This window comes from Gambusia affinis, linkage group LG10 (genome assembly GCF_019740435.1).
Source record: "Gambusia affinis linkage group LG10, SWU_Gaff_1.0, whole genome shotgun sequence".
In the NCBI taxonomy this organism is placed as follows: domain Eukaryota; kingdom Metazoa; phylum Chordata; class Actinopteri; order Cyprinodontiformes; family Poeciliidae; genus Gambusia; species Gambusia affinis.
Window position 1 is genome coordinate 11811843 of NC_057877.1, and position 13589 is coordinate 11825431.

The following is a 13589-nucleotide window of genomic DNA, read 5'->3' on the forward strand; positions in this document are numbered from 1 at the left end:
AAGCATGGCAATTACAGGTTCAAGATATTTGGGGTATTTTGCTGCCTGATTTACACAAGTAGAGACATTTTTGGCTATTCTTTACAAAATAATCCAATCTGCAAACATTAGTTTTTACATGTTCCTACAGTCTGTACCTACTGAATGTAGGTATGCAATTTGTTTCATGAGCATACTTTGATTTAAACCATTTCTATGTAGCCCTGTCTGTTGCCCTGTTTGAAGTTAGCCGGTCTCAGATGCTTTGTTGCCTCTTGAAATGACCACCCTTTTAAACACAGTTCATCTGCCCAGCAACTCTGCTTGGCTTTCATGTTTATGAATCCCCACAGCATGATGTTGCCACTACCTTTCAGAGAAGAGCTCCGCCTTCCACATTTACAGCCGTTGTCATTTAATGCCTTACATGGTTTGTGGCAAACTGCAAATGGGATTTGATTACGCCATCAAAATTTTAGATCCCTGGAGCTCTTCCAGTTGCCATGGTTATTTGAGCTGTTTCTCTACTACCCCAGCCTGAGAGTTTAGATGCGATGTCCATGTCTCTGAATGTTTCCAGTTGTTCTGTACTCTTTCCACTTTATAACACAATTTTGGTTTGTACTGCTCTGTTCCTTTGTTATTGCACTGGGTTTTAATTAGGCACATCATAGTATAAAGTCTTTTATTACAAACGTAAAACATTTCTGGATTTAGTTTGGAAACATCTGAAAATTAGGTATTTTTCTTCCACTTTGTAATTATGCTCTACTTTAAGTCAGTCGATACCATAAAAAATGTTCTTCAAATGCATTGAAGTTTTAGGCTGTGACTGAACGTGATTAACTTTACGTATGAGAACATTGTTAGGGCATTGTAACAATACATATAGAAAATGAACAAACAGTGAGTCATGTTTAAATGGTTCCAGTGTGTATATTTTAATCCTTAGTGGGTCACCAATCAGCAGGCTTAAGGCATAGCTCTGTCCGCATACAAGTAAACCACAGTCAACAGTTAGTAATAAATACAGTACAGTTCAAGAGGAAGCAAATATCTGTCTTAGTAAAGAGTGCTCATGTTCCACACAACCTGATAAGAAGATGTTCACGATACAGTGCACCTAACACACAAACACGTCTGTTTTATTGAACTAGAGGATGCAGTCGCACCACAACCCTTAAATATGAGTTCAGGAGTACAAAAGGGATCTACTGCAGAGTAGTGTTTAGGTCAGACACCGATACCATTGCACACATTGTTGGTGCACGTTTCACTATTCACTGCGTACCCACAACTACTATCCCCATTGAGTCTATAAAGGCAATTACAAGACATTTAACAGTGCTAATCATCCATATCTTAATATCTGAGCATAAGTTCAGATAAAGTCACAGGTCAGTACATAGGTCCATTTTTGACAAGCCAAAGGTCTCTACTGTCCATATAGTGTCCAGTTAAATATTTTTATAAATTTTTTTTTAATGGATCGTGTTTGGTTCGATTTTTATTTCCATCCTTATAAAATGCAGCTCAACCACAAACAGCAGCTACGTTCACATATCTAGCACCCGTCCAGTCCAGGAAGCGTGTTTAATGCTATATAAAAATTGCCACTCAAGCATGAGATCATCCAAGACATCGCTGTATTTTTCAAGCAGAATTTAACTTCAAGTCGGTCAAGTCAGTGACGGCGTTTGAAATGCAGCGACTCTAGACACAGGGCAATCACGTCACACGTGCAGATCAGACCTCAGTGCGTGGTGCTCAGCTGACTGTAGACATGCTCTAAGATCTGCGAGTAGGCCTGGTCTTTGGGGGCGTGGCAACTCAGAGAGCCCTGCAGAAACAGACTCATTATCAAACAGACTCTTTGATAAAGAGTTACTGGTAATTGTTTGATTTCTATATGCATTACCTTAACCTTGTCCAGCATGGTTGTCTCAGGACACCAGTACTGGTTGAACTGGACCAGATCAGGCGCCGTCCTGTAGTAATCAACCAGAAGCATCTATGGAAATGTAAAAAAAAAATAAATAAATAAATCACGAATCCCCTTAACTGTGACTTGCTGCACCTAAAATTAAATCAGACAGTTTTGGCTTTATATGTATGGGTCGGCATCAACAGTACCATCTCATTGAGAACGTCGCTGGTGAGAAAGTTGTCCTGCACGTACGTGACTTCCACAGCGACAGGGATGCCATAGTCATTAGGCCTTTGCTACAAACAGGAGGGAAAACGATTTTGAAAAACATGAGCAAAAACGTCTTTATCCTTCTGAATGAACATACCAAGACTCACATTGCAAACCACAAAACAAGAAGGTGAGAAGTGAAAGTTAGTTTCCGACCTCAGGTGGCGGTACGACCCAGAAAGGCGTTATTGTGGATGCCACGCCTTGGTTTCCGTGGTAATACGGCCCTAAAAAAGGTTAAATTCAACTTAAGATTTTTAAGTTTAACTCAAGTAAAAACAAGAATGTTTACACAGTAATAAACTCACTTTCTTTCACTCTTTTGCTTCTAAATTAATCACAAGTACATACAGGAAACCAGTTTCACAGCAGCGTTAAAATAGATATTTGCATATACTGTATAAATAGAAACATCTTTGTTTTTCTCTGCCTGTCTGGCAATATAGCCTGTTTTAGATCAGTTAGAATGATCAAAATAATTGAACATACTACTCTCAAATTCAGACATTTAGATGTATTTGCTCAGTATTTTTGCAGAAATGCCTGTTAAACTGTGACTTGGACACACATTTGTTCAGCTGTGCCCACAAATAACTAAGGTCAGGGTTTTATGATGATAACTCCAAATCATCCACATGTGTCCTTTTGCCACTTTGTAGCCAATTTGGAGGAGTGCTTGAACTCATTTTCATGTTTTAATTTCCACGCTGATTGCCATAATATTTTTGTCCTAGATCAGGGAACACGCTTGATGGGCTCTGCGGTCACTATTAAATCAGATCAACAACCGGCCATGTTCCCGTTGAACTACGCCACATCTAAAGTGGTTACTGACCACAGATGATGCCCAGACAGGGCTGGAAGCCGTTGTTGGAGCCCTGCAGCCTCAGCTGGTGATCCATCTGGGAGTCGATGTCCTGCAGGGACGGCAGGGCGGGACCTCGCGGGTGACTGTGGTACCAGCCCACCAATGACAACCCACGCATGAACAGATTCTGACAGATCTGATAAACAAAGGCAAGCATCCTTTTAATTAACTTGACAGCACATGGTGAAACAGCTGCCTCTTAACTGACTTTCAAGTTTATAAAAGGAGGAAACGTAACTATTAAAAAAAGAACAAATCTGCAAAAGTATCATTTTTCTCCTCAAAGATACCGTATACATTCCTGCTCCAAAAACTTTTGGAGCAGGAATGTATACCAAAAACTTTCCAAAAAGATTTTGGCATTTTTCTGTTCTGTTAATTAGCCCACGTTTTGGCCCAATATCCCACTTGGAGACCAGTCACTGTGTTACCATTCAGAAATATGCACTGCTGATAAGAGTGCATGTTGAAAAGTAATGTTTGCTGATGTCTCACCTCCTCTTCAACAGCTGACGCGGTGTCTCTGTCTGCCAGCCTGGTTCGACAGGGGAAAGCCCTTAGGACTGTCAGCACTAAAAAACAGAGACATTGTTTACAAAAAATGTTTGACCTTCTGTCATTAATCTTTTCAGAGTGTCACCAGGCTCACATTGTGTGTTGGTGTCCCATCGCCCTCCGAGGTACCCTACCACCTCACTGGTGGTCAGGTGACAGTGGAAATCCTGCACAAATCCAAGCAAATATCCGACTTTGCCACTTAGCTTCTCACTAATCCATAAGCTGCTCAGAAGAATCTGAAAACTGACCATTAGCAGCAGAACATTACTGGAGACGGCTACGTTGAATGGCTGGAATCTGTTGATGGCCGAGAACGCCGACAGCTCCACAAGCGTGTGTGGATCTCTGTGGATGTTGCAAAGTGTGCATCACATTGCAATTATATATATATATATTTAAATGAAAAATACTACTGTAATGCAGGCAGTACCTGGCTGCATCCCTGGTGCCTAAGCTGCAATATCTGACGGGAATCCTCTCCCTGTCAGCTCGACGTGAAACCATTACGTCTGTAACAAAATGAAGATGTTAACAGCTTTTAGTAGAGATCAGATAGGAGGCGATATGAGAAGAGGAGAGACTATGCAAACCAGGTTTGTTGTTCTTGTTCTTCTCATCGGCCTGCACGGCTGCCTTCCCTTCCTCCTCATCCTCGTCGTCATCTTCCTCACTCACCATGCTCTGCAATCATTGGAAATGCATAGCAAAACAAATGAATAAACGAATCACATTAAGTGTAAATATTACTACTTATGTGCTGTTCCTGTATTATTTTTCCCACAACCCCCCCAGCCTCCTAAGACCTGCATTGCCATCTAAAAAAAGAAATCCCCCAATAAAGATAAATAAAAAGTTTTTGAATAAATTAAACTAGTATGTAGGTAGAATGCTCTTACACGGAAAAATGTAATCATTCAGTGGGTGAAAAAAATGATATCATGCTAAGAAAAACATGCTTAACAAAACCTCTTTGACATAATAGGAGATTTAAATACATATTTTGTTGGAGCTGCAATAGGTTATCAACACAGACATGACTCTTGCTTTTAAGAACGTCTTCCCAACTAAATAGATTGAATGAAATTGTTTGTTTAGGTTTTCTTTTGTAACTTACTTTTTTTAAAACTTTGTTCACATTTGTCATGTCACCTCTACAGCAGATTGTTGCAATAGCTGAAACTATCAACTCTAAAACTGTTCAGAAACACTTAGATGTTTGATTTCAACTCTAGAGTTTTAGGGACCCTTGTCTCTCCTTACCATGTCTGCGCTGGGTTGATACTTGTGCAGCCAGGTGGTCTTGTACTGGGCCAGCTTCTGCCCCCGGTAGCGCACGGATGCCCAGCCGCAGCCGGATTTCTTGGCCGGGTTCACCAGACGCTTACAGTGTGTCGCCCAGGCACTGGGCGAGTTGAAGATCTGACCCGTCTCCACCCATCGGATCTTGCCATCGTTCAGCAGATCCCCAACAAAGTTCTTGCCCTGAAGAAGAGGGAGATGATGAGATGGCATCCATGGCTATATTCTTCACTCTAAAGCAAAGATGTGTGTTATTACCAAGTAGTGGATGGCCAACACGCCGTCTCCAGGCTCCACCAGCCCGTCCTTCAGCAGCACTCTGAGGGTGATGCCCCTCCGCGTCAGCAGGGAGCCCCTTCCAGAGCTGGACCGAAACTCTGCCTCCTCGCCTCCACTCAGCTCCTCCTCATCCTCCTCACCCCCATCCTCCACCACATGCGGGGAACCTGGTGGTTCTGATCCTGAGGACACAGACAGAAACAGTTCAACCCAGAAAGTGTGCTAAGGTCACATGTAAAAGCAAAAGCAAGCATCATGGCTTGTTATGAAGCATGAATAGTTTTAAAAATGATTCATAAGCTGATAGTAGGAAGTTCTTACATATCAAAGTTAAATCATGAGGAATGATCCATTGTTGTAAAGAGTATGACTTCAAGTGTAATGGCAGCCTCCATCACTCTGCACTGCCGCATGCTGCTACATAAATAGCACACTTAAGGCAACCCCAAGAGTCGCTGTTTATCTGCAGATGATCTAAATGGGCATTTTATTAATTACAGCTAAACTGTGCTGGCTTTTATTGTTTCCACTTCCCATTACAGGGCAAGGCTCTGTCCGCAGGAAGAGGCCTGTATGTACGCCGCTTCTGCTCCCCCCCACCCTCTTCTGTTAATTTCTCTCAGAATCACAATTAAAAGCCCTCTTTCATTATTCTCACCCATGCCTGTGAAAGCGACGGAGAGCGCCTTTAAATCCAGCTCGGTCCAAAAGCCGCTTTCTCCCCGGACACTTGAAGCTGGAGCTCTCCGGGGGCTGTCTTTCACTGAGACACTTCGCCTCACTAGCTGCGGCTATTATTCAAAAACATAAAATGAAGGCGTCTGTGGCTCTGCAGTGTAGTTTCCTTGTTGTGTTGCTTTAATGTCAGTTCCCCTCCCCTTTCTTTCTCCCTCTCCCCGTCCTTGTCACTCTCCCTGGTTCTTCTGAACTGAACGGGCTGGTCTGACGTGCAGCCGAGCCATTATTTACCTCTCTGTTATCATTGCTAAAAACTAAGCAGCAACTTATATGGTGGCGCTGAATAACTATTTTAAAGTGCGATAAGAACAAAACCGACAGATTTAGCGGCAAACCTGCGTTTCCTGCGGAAAAATCAAGAGATTCGCGCACGTGAAGCGGCCGCTATTTGTATTTTTCCCCGACGAGAAAACTGCGTCTAAGCCGCTCTAAGGCGTCGCGGAGCTCACAAGTACAAGACAGTATGTCCACATTATGATTTCTGCGTGGTTAAATTACAAGCCTCACCCGTGTTACAACGTTACACGGTGCTTTCCTTCGTCAATACTGAAATGTGTCTTTCTTTATCGCCGAAAAAGAAGCACATTTACCGGGAAGCAGCCTGCGGAGGGCAGCAAACCTCCAGCGCAGAGTCTTCCCCGGCTTCACTTCCTATTATACCCCCATCTACCGGTAGCACAGACTGAAGTCGACCATGGCTGTTGTTACAGTGCCTTGAAATGGTTTTCATCCCCCTGAAGCCTTTGAACATTTGTCACATTTTGACAAAATTCTAACTGAAAATAGCATTTCATATACCTGTACAGGCAAATCGACCAGATGTAGAGTTGCTAGAGTGTGCTCAAAATGGTGGGTTATTCAATGTCTATTTAGCAAATATGTACATAAGCAATAGAAAACGTGTTTAACTGCAAACTTATTTTGGTGAAATGCTTGTTCTCCTCCTGCCCTACATCCAATACCAACATCTGGTTATATGCTTACTTTTTAAGGCTGCGGTCCTGCTGGAAGGAGAAACTTTACCTCAGTCTGTTCCCTAACAGGTTTCCAATTTTTCCATAAAACCTCACCAGTGGTTTTATGGAAGAAAAGTATCATCACAGTATAATGCTACCACCAACATGTTTCACAATGCGGATGATGTTTTCAGTGTCACGTGCAAAGTGTTTTAAAAGGCACTAAAAGATTGTTGTAAAAACTTAGCTTTGAAGTGTTTTTAATTTAATCTTTTGTTTTTCTTTTTTTCCCCACATTTTTCTAAATAATACTGATGTATGTTTGAAGATCTACATAAGGTAATTTTTAAAAAAAGAAAAACAGTTATCAATTATTTTAGCAGGAACTAATCATTGAGGAAAAACCTTATCATAATACTTTGGTTATTTCATACGTTTGGGACGCATGTTGCCTCTCTCTAAAGATTACTTCTTTTTTTAAAATGTTTATAAGGTGTACAAAAGTTTCCCATGAAAACCTAGGGGAACAAGAACTTAACATGTTGTTTACTTTTGCCGAAGATTAAATGCAAGATCAAACTATCATTGGGCCTGTTGGGACAAATGACTAAACGGGACAGGAAAAACCCGCTAGGTGGATTTTTTAACTGAACTGGTTATTGTTATTGTCATTTGTGTGCTTGTTAACTGATTTACAGGAGTGCTAGAAGCTTGAGTTTAAAACTTCCAGTTACAAACTCCCTGCTTTGGATTTGACCTAGTTTGAAGAACTGCCGCACCAATGACAAAAAACTTGTTTATCTTAATAAAACTAAATAAATATATAGATTTTAACAAAAAAACACTTTGCAGCAGCAGTAATATGGTTATCACATGTTTTTCTTTTTATTAGAAGAGTCAATTATAAGCACAGGCAACAAACAAATGGGAGAAAGATGACTGAATACAATCGCCCAAATGCTTCAAAAATCCATCCATTCATTTTCTTACACCCTTCTCCCTGGTGGGTTTGGGAGGAATGCTGGTGCTTATCTCCAGGGAGATATTTTAGGATTGCTTAATCTTCATGAGAAGACCTAATCCAGTCAAGTAGAGTAATAAGGGCACACCACCACTTGATATGATAACCTTCCTGAGTGGCATGGGTAAGTCTGTTCTGCAAGGCTTGGAATAAATATAAGGTTGTCACTATTGACAGAATTAAACTCATCAATGTGAAAAACATGCCTCTCTTTACACTTGAGAACAATCCTATTTCGGTAACCAATGCGGTCGGCCATTTCACTGGGTAAGTTACCCTGTTTTTCTTTAATCTTTAAACTAACTGCTGGCAAAGAGGAGCAACTCACGCTTTCTCTTGTGCAATCTTTTTCACTGACAAGTACCTTTGCTTGCCAGATCACAGTTTGAAACGCAAAGTAAGAACTGCTATGAACAGGTGTTTGGAAGTCCGATGTGAGGGTTCCCATCTGCTGTCCCTTAAAAATGTAGTGACCAGAATGGTTGTAAGCTCTGACCTCCTGGGTGCTGAATGTGAAGCTCCATGTTGGGCCGTTGTAAATCCTGGGCGTATAGATGTTCCGCTGCTCTGTCATGTCACTGAGGATGATGCTGATGGGGAGAGCATTGAACTGAAAACCCTGCAGCTTGCTGGTGTGATACTGTGAACCATCCAATCTGTATAGGTCTTCAGCTGATATCATTGGGAAACGAATAAGCTTCAAAAGGATCTTGGGAATGGTGGTGTCTTCCTGTGCAGCTGCCCACTTCTCCAGTCCGTGCAAAATGACAGTTTCGTTACGAACCAAAATATCTGAGCTTGAAAGAAGAGCTTTGACTATAAAGAGAGGAAGTTTGGTCCAAGCTGGAGAATCGATCAGGGCCTCACAGTTCCACGCCAAGTAACGAATACAGACATCTTTCAGAGCCTCGTCATTGATGACAACTGCATACTGACAGAAAGAGATCTGGCTCTGAAAAGTGGAATCTTCTGGTAGAAACTCCCTGAAAACCTTTGCTGCCTCATTCTGGAGATCTTGCAGGCCCCAGTCAGATGCCATCTTGATTATGCAGTAGGCAGAGGGTATAGTGAATTTGACTTTTCTTGTGTAGATGTATCTGAAACAACAGCACACTCATTAGTTATCTCTAACAAATGAGCCAATACAGTACCTTGCAAAATTTGAAGTAATGCATACCCCTTCAAATATTCCACAACTTGTCATGTTACAACCGCAAACATCAGTGTTTTTTTTACTATTGTTTTAAGTAATAGAACAACACATAGTAGTGAAGAAAAGTTCTGAATTGTTAACCTTTTGTTCACAGCAAATAATGTTTTTAGAGGGGATTGTATGTACAATCAACAATTCCGAGCTTTATGTCATGTTATCTTACTCCACTATCAAACACACAGTTTGCCATATGAACTACTTCTCAGTCCAACACTCCTAAGAACAACTGTAAATGGCATCATGGAGAAGCATAGTTGTGATGATGTGCTGAAGGGAGAGTGTCAAAAAGATTATTGTGACCAAAGTTACTTTTGCTAAATACATTATTATATAACAAGTGAATGTAACATAATTCCTTGACTGTATTATAAAATAGGATTATGTGCCTGGAATAGACATAATACCGCCACTTTACAAGTGACATGAATTTAGATTCAGTCTATTACTCACAAACAAAATCATAGAGTAATTAAGCAGAAGAAGTGTTAGTGTTACATAGGCTCCTTTTGTGTGTAAATAAATCTCAAGGTAAATACAGCTGTTCTGTGAAAGCAAACAGTATTATAAAGACCAAGGAGGTTGGGGAGAATCTCACAGCAGAGTTAAGTTATAAAGCCATATCCCAAATTTTCAAATCTCATGAGGTATTGGTGAATCATCTGATAATCGAAAGAGTATGTCTGGCTGCAAGATGTGACTATGCACATAAACTAACAGATAAGACAAGAAGAATATTAAACAAGGTACCTGTTAAGGTAGGAGTACTTTTGAAATATTTAATATTTAAAGAAAGAAACTTTCTAAAGTGAAAAACAAAAACCTTTCATTTTACCTGACGAATGTCCTGGCATACTGACTGCAGTCAGAAGTAACATTAATTCTGAGTCTTTGGAAATCTGGCTGGGAAGCTTTGAGGTTTGGGTTCAAGAAGAGTATGACACTGTGAGCACAGACTGTCTCTACAGTGCTGTTGTCCACCACCACTGGTATGTTCAAGTCACAGTCATGTTCACTGTCAAACAGTTCCCCCAGCTGCTCCGGGAGGGTTGCATTGTGGTCCAAAGTGTACTCCGGGGTAAGGTCCCTCGTGTTAGGCTCAGCTCCTGCCAGACACCAACATGAACTCAATGAATAAAGTGGTTTCAGGGTATTTCTGTTTGTTTCTCAAAGGAAGATGGATACATGTCTCCTGGTTTTGTTAGCCCTACCAATTTCACACCTAACGGCTGCATCCTCAGAATGACCACAGTTGTGGACACCCCATCCAGGAGAGGTGCACTGAAGCAGGCTTATTTCATTTCCAGTGCAGGCTAAGTCATCCATCCAGATGTTTCCACTTCCTAGCAAAAGATGAGTGAAAGATATTTCAGCAAATAGAGTCCAAGAGGAATTTTCAGAAAAAAAAGATTGTTAATTGGAATAAAATGCACAAATTGTACTGTCCTGAGATAGAATATTGGTCAAAGTTGGATGTGTTAGAATAGAATAGTTATTACCTTGGCCGAAAGCAGTAGATCCTAGAGCTTCTTTCGCTCCAGGGTAATGAAGCTGCCGACACACAACTTGGGCATCCTTAATTTCCCAGTCATCATCGCACACAGTTCCCCAAGCTCCGTTATGGAAGATCTCCACACGGCCCTCTGAGTTATCCTGACCTCCTACCAGTTTGATGAAACCTTCTTCATAACCTTTAGAAAAAATTCACAATAGCTCAGTCAGAAAACAGTAAAACTATTGCATACGAAAAAATATCAGCCTGTGTATAAATTAATTAATGGTATAGTTTATAGATAGTTGGAAACTATATAAATTCCAAGAAAATTAATCCTAAATTGTTAGCATGTCATGACAGTCATGAGACCATGACAGTACAGGAACAGTCCTCAGTCAGAGGCCTCTTCGGGTTTGTTGCAAGCAGAGATCCTTCCTGCCCACAGCGTCACAATCCACAGTGACTCTTTGAAGATACTCAGATGATATGAGTTACAAAATTGGATTCCATAAAGTATTTTTGATTTTGATTGACTTTTAAATAGTCTTTTCAAATACATTTTGCAACACAGATGTGATGTACAATGAAATAAACTTATTTTATATTGTATTTGATTAAAGTCTGAACTTACTGAGAAATGCATAAACGGTTTACTTACCGTTAGCAAAACAGACATTCAGAAGAAGACCACAGAGAAATAAAGTGCTTCTTTTCATTTTACTGGCAATATTCTGAGGAAAAGAGGGAAAACCCAACGTACTTACAAACTGGTCCTGACGTGATTGCTGAGCAAAAATAAATGCATATATAAAATATGTCATTTACAGACATAGCCTATTCAATTGCTGTTGTTATGATTATGGGAGAAACAATTCACAAAGAGCTTTTTACTTTTTCTCCAAAGGGCCCTGCAGAGCAACAGCAAATTGCAGAGTAATTTACGCAACATGAAATTAACTTACCCAAACGTCTTTTAGTAGTTTTGAAAAGTGAACTGAACAAGCTACCTGGGAAAAAGAAAATGAGGAATGTAGGACAGTGATTTCTTAATAGACTGATTGCCACACCCAGTAAAGGCGGGTTTCTTCCCTCTACACCCAACAACACCAAATACCACAAAGAAAAGTTTGGCTGATACCAGTGTTAAATAGGATGTTTGTTTTTATTAATGGTGACAGGCAGACACAAAAATGAATCGATAGATAATGATGTAAGCAGTCAACTAGATGTAGTTTTGCTGGGCTTCAACATTTTAGACAATAGCCAAGAATTACCTGAAAAAAGTGCACCCACTTGCATTATTACATGAAGAAGTCTGACCAAAAGCATTCAGTTTCTACAGACATATTAATACACATTTTACACATTCAAAGATTTGTAAAGCTGTTAGAGATGCGACTCAAAGATTTGTTGCTGTAATTGAAATAAAATGCAGTTCTACAAAGAACTGAATCAGGAGGGTTGAGTACAAATGGAAGCCACACTTTCTAAAATAATTTAAAAAAAAAAACAACAAAATGAAATGTATCCACTGCACAATTCTACACTCCTTTGTGTTGGTCTAACAAAACAATCCAAATAAAATACATTGAAATTTGTGACTTCAAAATATAAAGTCATGGGAAAATGTTCAAGGGGTAAAATATTCTTGCAAGGAACAATATATAGATTACATTACTTATAAAATTCAAACATGTCTCAGAAAATGTCTTTTTAATCTGGCAAGAGTCACATTATAATGCTTTTTGAAATAATTGAATATCTGCATATTGGGTTTTCTGCGATGTATCGAAGGCTGCTGGCAGAAGAAGATAAAGAACGTTCTGAAGAGTTTCTCCATCTTGGAGTGACCCAAGAGCTTCTGCATGTGATAAGCAGCAGAAAACACACTGATTCTCAAATAAAATCCAGCCTTGCCTTGGAGGTAGGCCTACTTAGCTTCAAAACACAGCCCCATATGGTTTCTAATGATTTCAACACTGTTTTGCTGCACTTGAATAGCCACTTTTTTTTCAGTAGCAATCATTCAAACATATCATAAAATATCGTAAACAGGATGGGACAAACAAAGGATTCATTCTGTTGTGCAATAATATCAGTTCCAGTAAGGACCATTGTTTTTTACTAATATAAAAATAAAGACAAAGCCACATAAATGCCCATGAACATGTACTAAAGTTTTTCAAGATGGATTAACATACTTTTGGTTTCTTTCAGTTTCTGATTAATTTACTGTCTCTGAATGGGTTCTTTCCTCTCCATTTAATACCTTGTTCACTTATTCCCAGTGATTTAAAAACATGTTGAGGGAATCTAAGGCTGCACTCCGTTTGTGTCCTTCATGACGGTTTTCCTGAAATATCTTTTGTTTATGTGAAGCTAATGCAAGTTAGCGTAATTAGTTAGAGTAATAACCTCATTCAAAGGTCAGAAACTTATTTCTTTAGTCAATTTTCTCCAATTTATTGCTCATAGTATTTAGTTTTCTTCCTTTTTCTGTTTTGGATTGTAACAAGGCTGCCTGCTAATTGGATTGAAAATTTATTTCACTATATATGAAATCAAGTTCTATTTAAACATTTGAGCCATAGCCTTCTTTTTTCATATAAATGTTTATCTATCTATCTATCTATCTATCTATCTATCTATCTATCTATCTATCTATCTATCTATCTATCTATCTATCTATCTATCTATCTATCTATCTATCTATCTATCTATCTATCTATCTATCTATCTATCTATATAGATATATTGCTTTTGATGTGCTATATATAGATATATATCTATATATAGATATATATTCACTGGCATTAAAGGGCAGCTTTCTACTGGTACATTATGAGATTAACAGACACGGACCTTTACAAATCTGAATATTTTTCCAAATTTATTAATTAAATCAGTGTTGTTGTTGTTTTAAAGTTACGTAAAGTTATGCTTTTCCTCTAATCCATCATTAATTGGCACTTTACAAAGTTTTATTTAG

General features: G+C 39.5%; 2 protein-coding genes across 4 annotated transcripts; both read right to left on the reverse strand.

Annotated features, from left to right (window-relative positions):
* Window positions 1-901: 901 nt before the first annotated feature.
* Window positions 902-6442, reverse strand: mpnd (MPN domain containing). 3 transcript variants are annotated; one of them, XM_044128690.1, is made up of 14 exons: window positions 6426-6442; window positions 5839-5971; window positions 5160-5362; window positions 4863-5084; window positions 4193-4283; window positions 4033-4111; window positions 3851-3947; window positions 3694-3766; window positions 3540-3616; window positions 3012-3180; window positions 2333-2403; window positions 2113-2202; window positions 1898-1990; window positions 902-1819 (listed from the first exon to the last, which is right to left on the reverse strand). In XM_044128690.1, exons 2-14 carry the CDS (start codon window positions 5840-5842, stop codon window positions 1733-1735), a joined length of 1356 nt encoding a protein of 451 aa, XP_043984625.1. In that variant the 5' UTR covers window positions 5843-5971; window positions 6426-6442; the 3' UTR covers window positions 902-1732. The 3 variants fall into 3 exon arrangements, 2 of the variants coding, with proteins under 2 accessions (XP_043984625.1, XP_043984624.1); XM_044128689.1 differs by lacking the exon at window positions 6426-6442 and adding an exon at window positions 6254-6394; XR_006371860.1 differs by lacking the exons at window positions 902-1819; window positions 6426-6442 and having other exon boundaries at window positions 1956-1990; window positions 2284-2403; window positions 5839-6397.
* Window positions 6443-7745: 1303 nt separating this feature from the next.
* Window positions 7746-11595, reverse strand: LOC122838221 (galectin-3-binding protein B-like). The gene is made up of 6 exons (XM_044128691.1): window positions 11563-11595; window positions 11259-11331; window positions 10605-10796; window positions 10317-10448; window positions 9941-10211; window positions 7746-8992 (listed from the first exon to the last, which is right to left on the reverse strand). Exons 2-6 carry the CDS (start codon window positions 11314-11316, stop codon window positions 7960-7962), a joined length of 1686 nt encoding a protein of 561 aa, XP_043984626.1. The 5' UTR covers window positions 11317-11331; window positions 11563-11595; the 3' UTR covers window positions 7746-7959.
* Between the last annotated feature and the right edge of the window lie 1994 nt (window positions 11596-13589).

Bases quoted from the DNA above. Each gene is read 5' to 3' on its own strand.
- mpnd (XM_044128690.1), bottom strand. The intron at 5,085-5,159 runs GTAATAACACAC...CCTCTTCTTCAG, and splicing joins TGTTGGCCATCCACTACTTG to GGCAAGAACTTTGTTGGGGA. The intron at 4,112-4,192 runs GTTTGCATAGTC...ATTTTGTTACAG, and splicing joins GAACAAGAACAACAAACCTG to ACGTAATGGTTTCACGTCGA.
- LOC122838221 (XM_044128691.1), bottom strand. From the start codon at position 11,316: ATGAAAAGAAGCACTTTATTTCTCTGTGGTCTTCTTCTGAATGTCTGT. The intron at 10,797-11,258 runs GTAAGTAAACCG...TTTTTTCTAAAG, and splicing joins GAATGTCTGTTTTGCTAACG to GTTATGAAGAAGGTTTCATC. The intron at 8,993-9,940 runs GTAAAATGAAAG...CTGTTGTTTCAG, and splicing joins TATGCCAGGACATTCGTCAG to ATACATCTACACAAGAAAAG.